The sequence below is a fragment of the Columba livia genome, chromosome 23 (assembly GCF_036013475.1).
Source record: "Columba livia isolate bColLiv1 breed racing homer chromosome 23, bColLiv1.pat.W.v2, whole genome shotgun sequence".
NCBI lineage: Eukaryota > Metazoa > Chordata > Aves > Columbiformes > Columbidae > Columba > Columba livia.
This window is the reverse complement of record NC_088624.1, coordinates 4,282,539-4,298,669: the sequence shown is the minus strand read 5'-3', so window position 1 is coordinate 4,298,669 and position 16,131 is coordinate 4,282,539. Positions and strand designations below refer to the sequence as shown.

The following is a 16,131-nucleotide window of genomic DNA, read 5'->3' as shown; positions in this document are numbered from 1 at the left end:
TTATTAACTCTGCAGACACAGACCTCACTCCGTGCCCATTAAACCTGGACAAGGAATATTTTCTCCCAGTAGCCCACTGGGTCGGACGGGCTCTGCCCGCCCTGGGGACGATCCCATCGCCTCGCCCCCCCAGAGCAGGGAGCAGCCCCCATGTCACCCCCATAGTGCCACAAGGGTTGGGGCCGAGGCCGAGGAGAGCGATGCCACGCGAGGATCTTCTCGCAGAGCGGAGCATCTTTTGTTTCAGCCTTTCGAGGAAAGAGCTGGAGCCGAGCCAGCGAGCAAGGGATGGGGAGGGGGCGGCGCTGGGAATGCAGATGTGTATGGGGGGAAAAATGTACCCCAAGCAGACAGTGCAGGGACACAGGCTGCGCTTCACCGGGGGTGACAGTGATTTTGGGGCCAGCGAGGTCCCCTGAGCGGGGGACGGTTACCATGGCTACAGCAGCAGCATCTCAGCCGCTCGCTGTCACACCGTGTTGGGGGTTTCAGGAGTTTGGTACCAAATCCTCCCAAATATTAGTGATAAGATGTAAACGGCTGGGCAGCGGGGGTGGCTGCGGCCACTTCTGCACAAAGAAGCCGCATTCGGGTTTGCTGGAGCGAGGATGAAGATGAGGGTGAGAGTGAGGATGAGGGTGAGGGTGATGATGAGGGTGAGGGTCAGGATGAGGATGGGGATGAGTGTGAGGGTGAGGATAAGGGTGAGGATGGGGATGGGGATGAGGGTGAGGATGGGGATGGGGATGGGGATGAGGGTGAGAGTGAGGACAAGGTTGAAGATGAGGGTCAGGGTGAGGATGAGGGTGAGGATGAGGATGAGGGTGAGGATGAGGGTGATGATGAGGGTGAGGATGGGGATGGGGATGAGGGTGATGATGGGGATGGGGATGAGGGTGAGAGTGAGGATAAGGTTGAAGATGAGGGTCAGGGTGAGGATGAGGTTGAGGATGAGGGTGATGATGAAGGTGAGGATGAGAAGAGGATGAGGATGAGGTTGAGGATGAGGGTGAGGGTGAGGATGAGGGTTAGGATAAGGTTGAGGATGAGTATGAGGGTGAGGATAAGGTTGAAGATGAGGGTGAGCATGAGGGTGATGATGAGGGTGAGGATGAGGGTGATGATGAAGGTGAGGATGAGAAGAGGATGAGGATGAGGGTGAGCATGAGGATGAGGATGATGGAGAATACCTGCCTGCATCCGTGTGGGTGGCAGGGACGGCATTTTCTCATATTTTTAGCCCAGGGTGCTGGATAGAAACCCTGAACATGAAAGTGACTCAGTGCTCTGCACACTCCCCCTCATCACATGCAGCTGCAGTGAGTGGATGGAGGCTCTGCAGACCGTCCAGACATGGGCAAATAGCTCCAAAAAGCCTATTTCTCACAATTCGGGTTTGACATAACAACAAAATTCATCTTGCGTCTCAAAGAACAGCCAAGCTTTAGCCATGGCCATAACTCCGTGCAACACCGTATGATATGAAATATATAGAGTGATTTTCCATACTGACCATCACCATGGGGTTGAAGTGCCCTTCCCAGTTATTCCAATATTCCTCTCCCTTCCCCTCCTGCAATATTTTCTCTCCCTTACTGGCCAGAGCTAAAGCAGAGGAGCCAAATCTATTTCTGCATGTATAAAGGTTACATTTTTACAGACAACAATGTTTTAACACATGGAGACAATAACACTCTCTTGTTAAAAATTAGCAAATACTCCACCTTAGTCGTGTGGCAATTACAGACAAAATACATCTACTGGAGCACTCAGCTTGTGATTGAAAAGTAACATTAAAATTCCGTTCTGTTTGTCTGGTCTGACAAGATTTATTGAAATCGTTCATTATGCGGCAAGTTGAAGAAAACCTCTCTCCAAAGGACACATGCAATTTAGCAAATGAAAGCCTGAACCAGTTTATTATTAGAAGGCGGGTTGGATTTTGGAAGGCTCCTACAAGAATATATATCGTCATGTACCTTTTAGATACTTTGTGCTGAAGCTATTAAAGTCTTGGCATCCAAACCTGTTATTAAAACTATGGCAGGATAAATACTTTGAAGTCTATTTAATGGTCTTATTTCACTTCAGAATTCAATCTGCGGCCTAAGACTAAAAAGAGTTTAATTCACAAATCTTCCTTTTTGTGCGTTTGCATGTGGCTCTGCTGCTGAATTTCTGGGGTTTTAGCCGTGGGACCAGCAGGTTGCACTATACGAGTATTTCTCTATTTTGCTTGTATTTTAAGCTTGGAGGTGGAAATATTCGACTTCCTGCGCCGCTTCCGCCGCAGCTCGTTCTGCGCAATGTTCTCGTTGCGGAAACGCGGGGTATTCGCCGTCTCGCTTCGTGTTGCATCCACACCGAAGGTCGTTCGCAAGAAATCAATGTGAGCTCTGCGGCCGCGTTTGCATTCAGCTCATGCAGGAAACCGCTGCTCCGATAGAAACCAAAACCTATTTCTGCACCGTCCATATTACATTTTTATCGTGCTGTCATTTTTCTTTTTCCTCCTGTTCACGTTACCCTGCCTATCCGCATTATTTTAATGTGTGATGACAGATCCACCTATGCTTTTCAGGCCCGGCAAAACATTATGTTTTTCCTCCATCCCTGCAATTAACTTGACGTGTGAGTAAAACTCAGTGTGGAGATGAAAGCCGGTGGTGTGTTTATTGGAAGAGAAGCGATGCACCGAAGGATGCATCATCATTCCTCCCCGAAACGCTTGCAGCCGCAAGCCCGAGCACGTCACGTGCCGGTACAGCGAGAGACAGTACTGGTAGTACTGGTCGGACTGGGCCACCTAAATCAATAGCCACGGTGGCTTTTGGGACAGAGCGGTGCCAGGGCACATCTCTTGGTGGAAGGTACGTCCCCGGCAAACCTTCCTGCGCTGCCCGAGCTTGTGCCAAATTCTCAGCTTTGATTTATTTCCTCCTCTTTCGGATGGCGCTCGAGTTACCTCTGGGGTCTCTTTGCATTATTATTGTGTTTGGTAGGGCTGTACCCGTGTGCTCCGGCGGCTTTGGACTGACCCTCCTTTCAGGTGAAGAACACCAGGACTCACCCCTTCATTCCCAGAGAGAAACCTTGGAGAAAACCCCCAAAGTGAAGGTTTGGAGAGACCAGTGGCCAAAATCTGTTTGGTTGCCTCCCAGAGTCTGGTTTAAGTAGACCTGAAGAACACACAGATCATTTTACCTTGGGCATTTAGGCTTTTGCTGAGCAATATCTATGTACAAATGGTTCAGTGTCCATTTGTTGATGCAAAGCGAAGGTGAAAATAGGATCCTGAACTGAAACCCCACAATCCTGCGTGTAGGAGCTGGGGAAGCCCAGGGCTCAGAGTTGGGAAGCAAAGGCTGACATTTATTTCACATATTGTTGTTTTGAAATCTCTGCAGGAAACCAAAGTCAGCTGTTTCCCACGTACACACACACACGCGCAGGATCCCCCCGGGTTTGCTTTGGCGGCGCTGCCTTTGCCACGTGCTGTTAATCAAAGTCTGATGGTTTCTTTTCCTCTTCCCTTGTGAAACACAAACCCACATGGACGGTCACTGAGCCGACATGGTCAACGCGGCTACAACAACCCTCACTCTTGGGATTTGAGCCCTTTATTTGAACTGAAGCATAATAAACCATATAGGCTCTCTGTTAATATGCTAAATTGTCAAACAAAAAGATGGGATAATGCAGAGTCGCCCTTTATAATTCCCCGGCGTTAGGGAAGGTACGTTGAAGAAATGGTTTCTTCTCTCCAGTGGCTTCATAAATACCAATTTCTTAGGTAACTAAGTGGTATCTTTGGCGTAATGTAAGTGAAAATACAGCAAGGCTTCCAGCTGCGAACCTGCCTGCTCTCCCTTCCCCGCAACCATGTGGCTTTTGTCGCCCCAGGAAGGTTAATTTGGCTTCTGGATGTTGCCCCCGTGGGTTTAACCACCTTCGATCCGACGCTGTGGCCGAAGCCGGCGTGGTGCGAGCCGCACACACTCACACACTAACGATGAGATTTTCCAGCCATTCGGGAGGAAAGAAGTGGAGTGGTTCAATTTTCCGGATGCCCAGGAAGCCACGGGACGCAGCCCGGGGAGTGGTGGCCCAGTCGAGAGTTGCAGCATCCCTCCCGTTATCCCGGGAGCAGCAGCCCGGCGGAGGTTTGCAGCATCCCTCCCATTATCCCGGGAGCAGCGGGCAGGTGGAGGTTTGCAGCATCCCTCCCATTATCCCAGGAGCAGCGGGCAGGTGGAGGTTTGCAGCATCCCTCCCGTTATCCTGGGGAGCAGCGGCCCAGTGGAGGTTTGCAGCATCCCTCCCGCTATCCCAGGAGCAGCGGGCAGGATGAGGTTTGCAGCATCCCTCCCGTTATCCCAGGAGCAGCGGGCAGGATGAGGTTTGCAGCATCCCTCCCGTTATCCCGGGGAACAGCGGCCAAGCAGAGGTTTGCAGCATCCCTCCCGTTATCCCGGGAGCAGCGGCCCAGTGGAGGTTTGCAGCATCCCTCCCGTTATCCCGGGAGCAGCGGGCAGGTGGAGGTTTGCAGCATCCCTCCCATTATCCCGGGAGCAGCGGGCAGGATGAGGTTTGCAGCATCCCTCCCATTATCCCGGGAGCAGCGGGCAGGATGAGGTTTGCAGCATCCCTCCCGTTATCCCGGGAGCAGCGGGCAGGATGAGGTTTGCAGCATCCCTCCCGTTATCCCAGGAGCAGCGGGCAGGATGAGGTTTGCAGCATCCCTCCCGTTATCCCAGGAGCAGCGGGCAGGATGAGGTTTGCAGCATCCCTCCCGTTATCCCGGGAGCAGCGGGCAGGATGAGGTTTGCAGCATCCCTCCCGTTATCCCGGGAGCAGCGGGCAGGATGAGGTTTGCAGCATCCCTCCCGTTATCCCAGGAGCAGCGGGCAGGATGAGGTTTGCAGCATCCCTCCCGTTATCCCAGGAGCAGCGGGCAGGATGAGGTTTGCAGCATCCCTCCCGTTATCCCGGGGAACAGCGGCCAAGCAGAGGTTTGCAGCATCCCTCCCGTTATCCCGGGAGCAGCGGCCCAGTGGAGGTTTGCAGCATCCCTCCCGTTATCCCGGGAGCAGCGGGCAGGTGGAGGTTTGCAGCATCCCTCCCGTTATCCCGGGAGCAGCGGGCAGGATGAGGTTTGCAGCATCCCTCCCGTTATCCCGGGCAGTGCTTTGTGCATTGCACCCGTGGCTCAGGAAAGCTGTCCGAGATCCACGTGCAAAGCATCCCTGTTAATTCAGTGTCTTTTCTTGCAAAGCAGGTGGGTAGAAACTGTACAAAGCAAAAAGCTGATGCACAGCGAGCGCTGTGGCTTCTCATCATCCATCACCAGCACTCCAGCAACTTATTGCTTGACATTTGATTAACAAGGAGCCCATTTATGACTTGAAAATGCTTATTCACAAAGTCTGTTTGCACTTAAGCTTATAGAAGGAGCCACACGCCGTATCACCCTCACATTATCAAAACCCAATGACTCATGAAATGTAACCGGAGCGAGCTCTGAACCGGCACGTGTTTTGTTAAAACCGGCTTAATTCCCAACGTGCCGTTTCCCTGCTGTGTTTTTCCCCCCAATGGCCAAATCTTGACGTCCAAGTGTTCATTTAATTTCTCTAATGGCAACGGGCGGATGGGCTGGAATAGTCTGGTTTGGGGTTTTAAAGGCCATCTTTGACCTACAAAAATTGAAGTTTATTTGAAGCTGTTTTTTCTGGACTCTTGATTTTTAGGTAATGAGCGTTAACCTTTAGAGTATATGCTGCTTATTTTAAGCATTTTCTATTTTTCCATAATAAAACCAGAAAGGTTACAGAAACCAGAGCAGGTAGAACTTCAACTGTATTTATTCCAGTCTGAGCGCAGTTTGTAAATATAACTCAAAAACTGCCAACACTTGTTAATTGTTCTCGTTAATACTTTGTGAGCTGCCAGTGATTTTACTAAAGCAAGTTGTTGATTTAGTAATCAAACTAATCACAGTACTTCAACATTCTTTTAATTTGAAGTCACTTTAGATGCTGTGGAGTTGAGGAACCGCTCTGCGAGCGTATTGTCAAAGGCACTCTCTACATATTTGTAACTTTTAAAACCAGTTTTTGTTTGAGTAAAATGGTAGAAAAACAGCAGTAAATCTCTATAACAAATTGGATATGTTCTTCCCGATCTTGAGAACAATTGAAATGGAAAGTATTGACTCGGCATAGGTTTAATTTAGGTTTTAATTATCATTTTTGTACAAGTAGTCTTTAAATCCTTCCTACGGAGCCATCAGAGGTAAAATTCCACCCCTAGGAATTGAGGAGGAGGCGGCTTTAAATAGCACAGCAGCCTCTTCTCCCTTTTCTCCGCGTCCCTGTGCGAGCGGCACCAGACAGCTCATCCGCTTCACTGTTCACCCCCTTGGATCGGGCAGATGAGGAGGAGAGATAAAGGCACGAAGTCAAGGAGGAGTCTCCGAAATAAAGGAGGAGTCTCCGCTGTAGCCCCAGGGTGGAGGTTCCAGGCAGGTGATTCCAGCAATCCCAACAGGACAAGGGGTGATGGTTTCAAACTAAAAGAGCGGAGATTTAGACTGGATATAAGAAGGAATTGTTGTCCCTGAGGGTGGTGAGAGCCTGGCCCAGGTTGGCCAGAGAGGTGGTAGATGAACCATCCCTGGAGACATCCCAGGCCAGGCTGGACGGGGCTCTGAGCACCCTGAGCTGGTGAAGATGTCCCTGCTCATGGCAGGGGGGGCACTGGGGGAGCTGGGAACGTCCCTTCAACACAAACCATCCTGTGATTTTCTCTGATCACCCATTTCCATTTTCCCAATCTGCAGCTTTCTGTTGTCGCAGGTCAGGGGATACGGGCGGTGCTGCCATCACTGATGTGGGCCATTCCTCCTACAGCTTCTGTGTCCCATCCTGCCTCCAACATTTGTGGAGCTCGCAGGCTTTTGATGTCTGGAAACCTCTAGGAAAATCTTAAATTCATCTAAATTAGGATCAACATCTGGTCCTTAAAGGCTGTGAAGTGGTAGCTGGTGGACAACAGCGTTTTTTCCTCTTCTGGTGGCCCTGAGTGGCTCCCCAAACCATCAGCTATAATAGGGTTTTTTTTTGCTGCCTTACTCCTGAAATTGAATCTAATTTTGAAGTTGGCCCCACTTGGGAGAGAAGCTTGGAGCCGGTGACCACAGTGATCCCCTCGAGCGGGATTATTCTGTTAGTTTGTATTTCGGGGACTGGTGCTGGAGGAGCAGACGGAGCTGGGGTTGGGGATCGTGGGGTGGGGGAACCACCTCAGGGGGAGAGGGGTGAATCCAACCTCATTCTCATCAATAAGAGCATTTCTAGACAGAGCATTTCTGGATAACACGTAGCCAGGGGAAAATGTATGAAAAAAGATGGAGAGACACTTTGGGCTTTCCATGTAGCACGGACGGGTACGAGCAGGGTTGTGCTGCTGAGGGTTTCGGATTCCTCACAAGTCCTGGATCACCATAGGGTTTTTCCTTCCTGCTCTGACCTTTGCGTATAGAAGCTAAAGTGCAAATTCTGGAAAAATCCCTGTTGAAGCTATCATTCCGCTACTGGCTACACTGCAGCCCATCGCTTACCATTTGGCTTTTCCTTGGCAAATAAACCTGGAAAGAAAAACAACCACAGAGACACAATCAGAAGCAGTACCAGGTGTTAATATCACCCATCTCTAGCGCTCCTCCCATAAAGAAAAACACCCAAATAGTGTCGTTCTTCAGAGATGAGCTGCGGAGTCTGTAATGAATTTGGGTTTAGGTTGTGGTTTTCTTTGCGGAAAAGGACGCGGAGCAGCCTGGTGGGATGTGACACAGCTGCTCCCTGTCCCCTCCCCAGTTCCCCTCTCACACTCAACTGGGAGCACTGGATCAGTCGGGCGGGTTGGGGATTTTGCCACAGACCATGTAAAGACGGTTCTTGCTGTGATAGGAAGATCACGTGGATGCGCTCAGCACCGAAAACAGCACCAACAGGCCAACACAAACCTTGTGTGTCCTTACTGTGCGTCTGAGATTCCGTTAAACGACAGCGGGAACTAAAGGGAAACTTGTGGTTCATGTCAACCGAGTGCTGACCGACGGCTTCGGGTGCTCTCCTGTCCCACGCTGCCAATTAGAGGCAGCAATTAGTGCCATTCCGCAGTGATGTCCTGTCTGCATCGGGTTTTGTTCCGTTCTAGAAAGCAACTGTCTGCTTTTCAGTTTATAGTGTATGCAGAGAGGGGCTTTTTGTTCGTGGCTTTGAACACATTCTGTTTCCTAGCGCTGCCTTCTGTCGGTGTGTATTTTCACGCAGAAAGCCGTGCCACCAGACTCATCCTGGGGGTAGCAAGGGGGCGAGTGGAGCCGTAATGAACTTCTTGTTCCTCTGAGCACGTCTTTGAATGTTTTCTATCTCTTCTCACGCAGGCGAGCGGCCGGCGTGCTTCTATCTACGGAGATCGCAGCTTTGGGAACGGGAGCTCCGCTTCTCCTGCCCAGCCCAGTCGTGTCCAGAATGCTTTGAAATTTAATCCTCAACGTGCTTTGTTACACTGTTGTTAACAGCTGTTCTAACGAGCGTTGAGCGGCTGGGCTCCTACTCTGGTTCGTAAGTCATCGGCTGTGCCGGTGCTGGTTAAACTTTCCATGTCCGGCTGTTAATCATCTCCTGTTACCACTTGTTCCTTTATCTCAAGTGGGAGTTATCTCTGGAGCAGATCTGGAGTGTTCGAGGTTGGCTGATACGGTTTGGCAGGGTAAGGGAAGATGTGGTAATTAGCCAGCGGTTGCCCAAGGATCAGGGTGGAATCCGCAGGGTGAGTTTTCCATCCTCTCGCTTCACAGGTCCAGCTTCATACACTTCATCCTAATCATCGAGAGCGTTTGGATATGTAACTCGGCCACTTGGCACAAGAATATTGAAGCGCTTGTTACAGTTGGGTTGCTTTGATGTTGCTTATGGGGAAGTTGTTCTTATTGTAGCCCCTGCTTGAGTTTAGCTGAAGCACCTTCAGAAAAGTGGAGGATGCTGGATTGTGTCGTATTTGCAGAACTCTTCAGCCTGGGGAGCTTTTGCTTGTGTGCGCAGGGAAAACCAAGTTATAACAACAAAATCAGAGCTTGGCTTTGATTTAAATAACATATTAAAACAAAAGCAGCTCTGAAATTCATAGCTATACTCGCAGGATGACGAGTGCAGCCGCGCTCGATGGGAACCAAATGATTCCCAGGTGTGATCTCTGGGGTCCTGAGCCTTTGGTCCTGCTCCCGTATCCCCTCATCTTCTCCAAGAACTGAACCTCTCCTCTCACCCCTGCAACAGCACACAGGGTCGCGCTTTCCAAGAGCTCAGGGATCGTGGAGGATACAAAAAATCATTGCTAAGGTTTTGTTTTTGACTACAGACCCATGGATAAATAAGCTGTAATTGTGCTGACTTTTTGCTGGCAGCGGCTCAGTTCCTTGTGGGAGGGACAGAGACAGCAAAAGAGTAAGAAGCAGCTCCAATTAGTGACCTAAGTGTTTACACTAACTAAGGAGTGCTTAATTACCTGTCAGCGGCTTGCTTTCTCCTGGTCACAAGTGTTTACGCATGGAGCCAGTCCTGCCAGCTGCAGGAATTCAGAGATAATTATGTGCAGCAATATAAAGAATATAAGCAGTCATGTGAAGATGGATACACCCAGAGGAGAGTCAAGTGGGCATCATGACCTTCGGGAAATGCCGGTCTGAAAAAAGCCTTTCTCTCCTTCCAGCATCAGGACTGGACACGCTGTGTAGGGAAAGGGACCCGGGGGTCCTGGGGACAGCAGGGCGACCATGAGCCAGCACTGGGCCCTTGTGGCCAGGAAGCCAATGGTACCTGGGGTGGGTTAGAAGGGGGTGGTCAGTAGGTCAGAGAGGTTCTCCTGCCCCTCTGCTCTGCCCTGGGGAGACCACACCTGGAATATTGTGTCCAGCTGTGGCCCCTCAGTTCCAGCAGGACAGGGAACTGCTGGAGAGAGTCCAGCGCAGCCACCAAGATGCTGAAGGGAGTGGAGCATCTCCCGTGTGAGGAAAGGCTGAGGGAGCTGGGGCTCTGGAGCTGGACAAGAGGAGACTGAGGGGGGACTCATTCCTGGGGATCAAGATGGAAAGGGGGAGTGTCAGGAGGATGGAGCCAGGCTCTTCTGGTGACAAGGGGCAATGGGTGCAAACTGGAACACAGGAGGTTCCACTTAGAGATGAGGAGCAACTTGTTCCTGGTGAGGGTGGCAGAGCCTGGCCCAGGCTGCCCAGGGGGGTTGTGGAGTCTCCTTCTGTGCAGACATTCCAACCCGCCTGGACACCTTCCTGTGTAACCTCATCTGGGTGTTCCTGCTCCATGGGGGGATTGCACTGGATGAGCTTTCCAGGGCCCTTCAACCCCTGACACTCTGGGATTCTGATGGGATGACACAAGCTTGACCTCAGTGTGTCCAAGCCGGGCTGCCAAGGCAGCGCCGTACGGAAGCGCAGTGGTAGATTTAGAAGCTGCCAGCTCATTTTCGGGTAGGTTTTATTTTGCAGCCTGGCTCACTAAGTAGCTGGCGCTGGCGCTGGCTGCCGGGCAATGCTGCGCCCGACTTGGCAGCAGCAGGTTTGCTCTGACCTCTGGTTCTTGGTGATCTGAATAAACGGGCTGGCTCTGTGTGTCCGTGGCGGGATTTAAGCCCCGGAGAAGCCTGTGGGACTTAAGGAAGGCTTTGCTTGATCCCGGGGTCAGGCAGGCTCTGCTAATCGTCTCACCTAATCCCTCGTACCACACAAGGCACAGAGGTTCACCCAGCGATCCCGAAGATCACTTAATACCCAACTCTTGGCCATCGTTCGCCTCGCTGAGAGCAGAATCAGCACTGAGACAGGCGAGATCAGGGAGAGCAGCAGCGCTTGTCTGCCGAGCGGTCACACCTGCACTCGCTCCTTTGGATCCTCTTTGGGTTTTCAGTCTTGTGTAAACCACGTTTCCAAGCTCTGCGGTCCAGTGACCTCATGCTCGTGCGTTAAGAGCTCGGACTGCCGCACCGTTCTGCCGTCACAGCCTGTTTTCCTAGCTGTTGCATTAACGGATGCCCTGGGTGTCATCAGCTGTTTTCCTATTAGCGTGTTCTGCATATTGAGCTGTTGGCACTAGAAAAGAGAAGCTCTGGGCCTGTGAAGGGGAAGGAGACCGGTTCACCCAACTGCGGACAGGAAGGGAGAGTCACGAGACTCAGAACAGTTGTTTAGCAAAAATATATTGGTTTTATCCTATTTACTGAGACCCCTCATCACCTACCTCTGTCAGTCACAAACAAAAAATTACATTGCAAAAAAAACCAAGACTCTTGGATGCAGCTTTTCAATGAGACTGAGGAATATTCTTTGTTTGTGATGTTAGGGGAAAGTGTTGAGATGAGGGTAAGACGGTCCTCTCGCAGGTTGTGTTTCAGTTCCTCTCCAGGTTCCAGTCTAAGTTGGGGAATGACCTATTAGAGAGCAGTGTAGGGGAAAGGGACCTGGGGGTCCTGGGGACAGCAGGGTGACCATGAGCCAGCACTGGCCCTTGTGGCCAGGAAGCCAATGGTACCTGGGGTGGGTTAGAAGGGGGTGGTCAGTAGGTCAGAGAGGTTCTCCTGCCCCTCTGCTCTGCCCTGGGGAGACCACACCTGGAATCTTGTGTCCAGTTGTGGCCCCTCAGTTCCAGCAGGACAGGGAACTGCTGGAGAGAGTCCAGCGCAGCCACCAAGATGCTGAAGGGAGTGGAACATCTCCCGTGTGAGGAAAGGCTGAGGGAGCTGGGGCTCTGGAGCTGGACAAGAGGAGACTGAGGGGGGACTCATTCCTGGGGATCAATATGGAAAGGGGGAGTGTCAGGAGGATGGAGCCAGGCTCTTCTGGTGACAACCAGTGACAGGACAAGGGGCAATGGGTACAAACTGGAACACAGGAGGTTCCACTGAAAGATGAGAAGCAACTTGTTCCTGGTGAGGGTGGCAGAGCCTGGCCCAGGCTGCCCAGGGGGTTGTGGAGTCTCCTTCTGTGCAGACATTCCAACCCGCCTGGACACCTTCCTGTGTAACCTCATCTGGGTGTTCCTGCTCCTTGGGGGGATTGCACTGGATGAGCTTTCCAGGTTCCTTCCAACCCCTGACATTCTGAGATTCTGTGATTCTGTGTCTTGAGACAAGGGATTAATTTGCCATTTGGTTGCAGCCATCCCCTTCGAGCCGAGAGCAACGGCTCTTTTCCCTGAGATTATTTCCCCGTGTTGGCATCTTATCTTGTCACTGCAATGGCTCTTCAGAAAAAATATGGGAAGCCTCTTGAAATGATGTGAGAGCCTTGGAACAAAGAGTTAATCTATTACCACTGGAAGCATTTGCTTTGCAACTCATTTTTCGATTTATCACAGAGAGCAATGTGAAAGATTTAACCGGTAAGCCCAGAGGAGGATGGAAGCTGATTAGAAACTGGAGCAGGGGAAGATATTTTTGCTCAGCTGGAATGACTGCAGCAAAATAAATTAACGCTGAATGCCTGAGCTGTAGATATTCCATTTGTTAATGGCTTTAGCTTTGCAGGCATTTGGTTGATGTAGCAAATTTCTCAGCGCCATGTGCAAATCTGCTGATTCCTCCTAGTGAAATATGGAAGCATCAACTATTGATAATTCTGCCCATTTCAAGATGGATATGGCAGCGCTCAGCTCGCCACCGTTTGGTACCTCCTAATAGCATTCGCTATGGCTCGGGGATTGGTGCTATTTGTCCTGGGGAGTGATTAGAATCCCTCTTAGACTGGAAAACTAAAAATATATGATGCTGTGTCTTAGAATAACTCAATTTCGCCAAACTTGCCTGTATTTGGAGACATTTACACAGGAGCACAAAGCCTTGGAGGTCGCTGTCTCTGTTTTCCTATGGCGCGGAATCCCCGTGTGGTGTTTGCAGCGGAGAGGAGAGGAAAGGGACCCCAAGGCGACGGAGGATCCGAGTTGTTTGGTGTGAAGGCGACGTTGTCGGAGCCGCTGCAAGGAAAGACAGGGAGAGGGGTCGATTCTCTTGCAGCTGAGGAGGCGAACTGTGCCAGGCGGTAATTAAAAGCGTTTGGCTGTGCCTGGTAACGCGTCTGCGCGCTAAAGCTCGCGGCCCCCGGCCGCTCGGGAACAAACCCACGTTTATTCCAGCACCGAGGGCTCCGGAAGCCCCGCTGGAGGGTGACGAGCTGCCGGCTCCGCCATCCCTCCCCGGCCTTTCCGTCCCCTCGATCCAAACCATCTCTTGCACCTTTCCTGGTCCCGGCCTTTCCGTCCCCTCGATCCAAACCATCTCTTGCACCTTTCCTGGTCCTGGCCTTTCCGTCCCCTCGATCCAAACCATCTCTTGCACCTTTCCTGGTCCCAGCCTTTCCGTCCCCTTGATCCAAACCATCTCTTGCACCTTTCCTGGTCCTGGCCTTTCCGTCCCCTCAATCCAAACCATCTCTTGCACCTTTCCTGGTCCCGGCCTTTCCGTCCCCTCGATCCAAACCATCTCTTGCACCTTTCCTGGTCCTGGCCTTTCCGTCCCCTCGATCCAAACCATCTCTTGCACCTTTCCTGGTCCCAGCCTTTCCGTCCCCTCGATCCAAACCATCTTTTGCACCTTTCCTGGTCCTGGCCTTTCCGTCCCCTCAATCCAAACCATCTCTTGCACCTTTCCTGGTCCCAGCCTTTCCGTCCCCTCGATCCAAACCATCTCTTGCACCTTTCCTGGTCCCGGCCTTGCCGAGAGCTGCGCGATGTCCTGAGGTCGTTCAGCACCCCGGCTAATCGGGCAGGGACTTTTGGAAATCAGAGACTGCCATTTCCAAAATGAGATCCCCCCTACTGAGGAAGGATTCCAGGTCCAAACAGGAGGGATTTGCTGTTTCCAGTAGGTAGCTGATGATAAATGTTTGAATATATACATCCCCATCGTGTTTACATAGGTGTTGTCCTCCAAGAGTCATATAATACCCCAAAATGAAAATTAGATGTCGCTGCAATGCAAATGCAAATGGGAATACAGTGGGAATGAGCCTGGCAATGTGCATCTCCCTCCGAACTTTTCATTTCTATCAGCAAAGATCTTTGTGTTTATGCCCCATGGGAGAGCATCTTCTGCATGATGCAACAGGGTTATTTCAGTGATTTCTGCAAATCCAAACTTCTTGTTGAATGCGAGGCAAAGGGAAAGCAGAAATAGGTCAGGTATTTAAATAAGGCGTAGCTGTCTCTCTGCACAGCAAGTTGCCTTTTTTCCTGCCGGTGTGAATTGTGCTAATGTGTCGGTGAATAAAGACGGGAGAACAAAGGGAAGCAGAAGTGCCAGCGTTTTTATGCTGGGATTGCAGCTTCAGAGCCCTTTACTTCGCCAAAGTGATACCGAGACCACTCTGGAACCTCTCAGCAAATGCTTTGGAAATAATGAAAACCAAATTGACTGCTCAGCCTCTCAGAATACATAAAAACCCACTTAAACGCCTGGTGTTTTGCTATGACATTAAATATTGATTTCCCGGCATAGCCGAAGTCCCGGTTCTAAGAAGCGTCCTTGATGCCGTCATGAATCCGTAATATTACGGAAAGACAGTGAGAGTTGGGTGCTCTCAGGAACCGTCTGGCTTGAAATGTATAGAGGGAGGCTGCCTCGAATCATTAGTGGCAGGGTGATATTTTGAGCTGGGTTCTTTGTTCCGGGGGCGCCTGTGGCTGATACCAACTCCTGGCAGGTCGCCTGTCACGTCGGTTTAGGCTCATCCGGCTGCTCGTGGTCCTTGGAGAGGACGTTAGGAATCCAGAATTGAATTGCTCTTTCTAAATACCTCCGTGGTACCAGAAGGACTTTGTTTCATGACTTTTTAAGTGTCTTTCTTTTCCCTGTGATATAGGGATGGAGGCTGCTCCCAGCCCTGCACAATCCAACCATCCTCTTTCGTCCTTCCTCCCATTTCTCAAATCCCCCATTTCCCCCTAAATTTACCCACCTCGTGGTTACCTGCCGCACTTACCGCTCGTCTTCTCTTTTCTGTAACCCAGATTCTCCTTAAGGACCAACCGTCCCCATCTTTTGGGCACCCTGTGCTGGGAAACAGAGGCCAGATTTCCTAAGACTTTAAAACAAAATAGCGGCACCGGGGAAGTTTGTTGTAGATGAGGAACATCAACGTCTGGCATCCCGAGAATGATCCTAAATCTGTCCAAACATCATCCCTAAAATACCCCCTGCCTCTGGGGCTGGGCTGATAGAAAACACATCAAAATACTCCGAGTCATTCTGAGATCTGGGTTTGTGTTCCTGAGGCTCCAGTGGATTTTCCAGTAGCACCAGCCCTGCTATGATCTGCTCCCAAGCTTCCCTCTGACCTTCTCTTCAATATAAAGCCCTTTTTTAAGCCCTGTGTACTTGTTTGATCTCCTCAGGCTCCTCCCAAAGGCCCCAGGAAATAAGAGGGAAAGAGCAGTTGCGTAAAAAGCTAAAACCTGGACGCGATGATGGAGCGATGGAGAGGTCGGTGCCCTGAGTCACCCTGACTTGTCACCCTTCCTCTTCCCATCCGTCATCCTCAGCCTGGTGATTCTTTCCCGCTTTGTTCCATGGGGTCCGGCGCATGTTTTGAAGTGATTTTGGTTTGGGAGACACCAAGCAAACACGGTGCTGCCCGCAGTGTCCCTGCTGCCACCTCCTTCCCTATCAATCAGTTCAGCACAAACCCAAGGGATGGAAAAATCACCCTATTTGAGCGATTCTTCGTTAGACCACAGCGAGAGGCGTTTTTAACAGGAGGGAGACCCCCGCGAGGCTCCTCACCATCAAGCCTCTCGTTAATGGAAGGATGATTCAGCTTCCTCAGCTAAAATGTCACGGTGTGGATGCCGGGAGAGGAGCAACCGTGTTCCTCGCTGGCGTAACGCCGGGATAACCTGAGCGCACCCCACCTCTGCGCTCGGATCGAAACTCATGCTTTAGCGTTCAGGAATGAGCTGGTGGTTTTGGGGCTTGATAGTCCCGGTACTGGCGGCCTAAATCATGGGGGACAATGCTTGTCTGTGGGGCTGGTTGCCCATGAACATGAGACATTTTATCAGG

The 16,131-nt window shown here is 51.0% G+C and overlaps 1 protein-coding gene and 1 long non-coding RNA gene across 6 annotated transcripts in view; one reads left to right on the top strand and one right to left on the bottom strand.

Moving 5' to 3' along the window:
• MYO1D (myosin ID) overlaps nt 1-16,131 on the top strand; it is a 152,397-nt gene that overhangs the window by 124,794 nt on the left and 11,472 nt on the right. The window contains exons 22-23 of one of the 5 annotated variants that reach the window (XR_010467797.1): nt 2,249-2,870; nt 3,003-3,260. The exons of 3 other annotated variants lie outside the window; for them this stretch is intronic. Coding sequence is in view for 1 of the 2 variants with exons in the window: in XM_065039818.1 (XP_064895890.1) it covers nt 2,249-2,393 (145 nt within the window). In the remaining variant the exon portion in view is untranslated. Of the gene's footprint in view, nt 1-2,248; nt 3,261-16,131 lie in introns of those variants that run through there. One more of the 5 variants, XM_065039818.1, reaches the window with a different exon arrangement.
• On the bottom strand, nt 5,847-15,397 carry LOC135576160 (uncharacterized). Its single transcript, XR_010467799.1, has 3 exons — nt 15,053-15,397; nt 12,880-13,049; nt 5,847-7,648 (listed from the first exon to the last, which is right to left on the bottom strand). It is a non-coding gene; the product is annotated as an uncharacterized LOC135576160 (long non-coding RNA).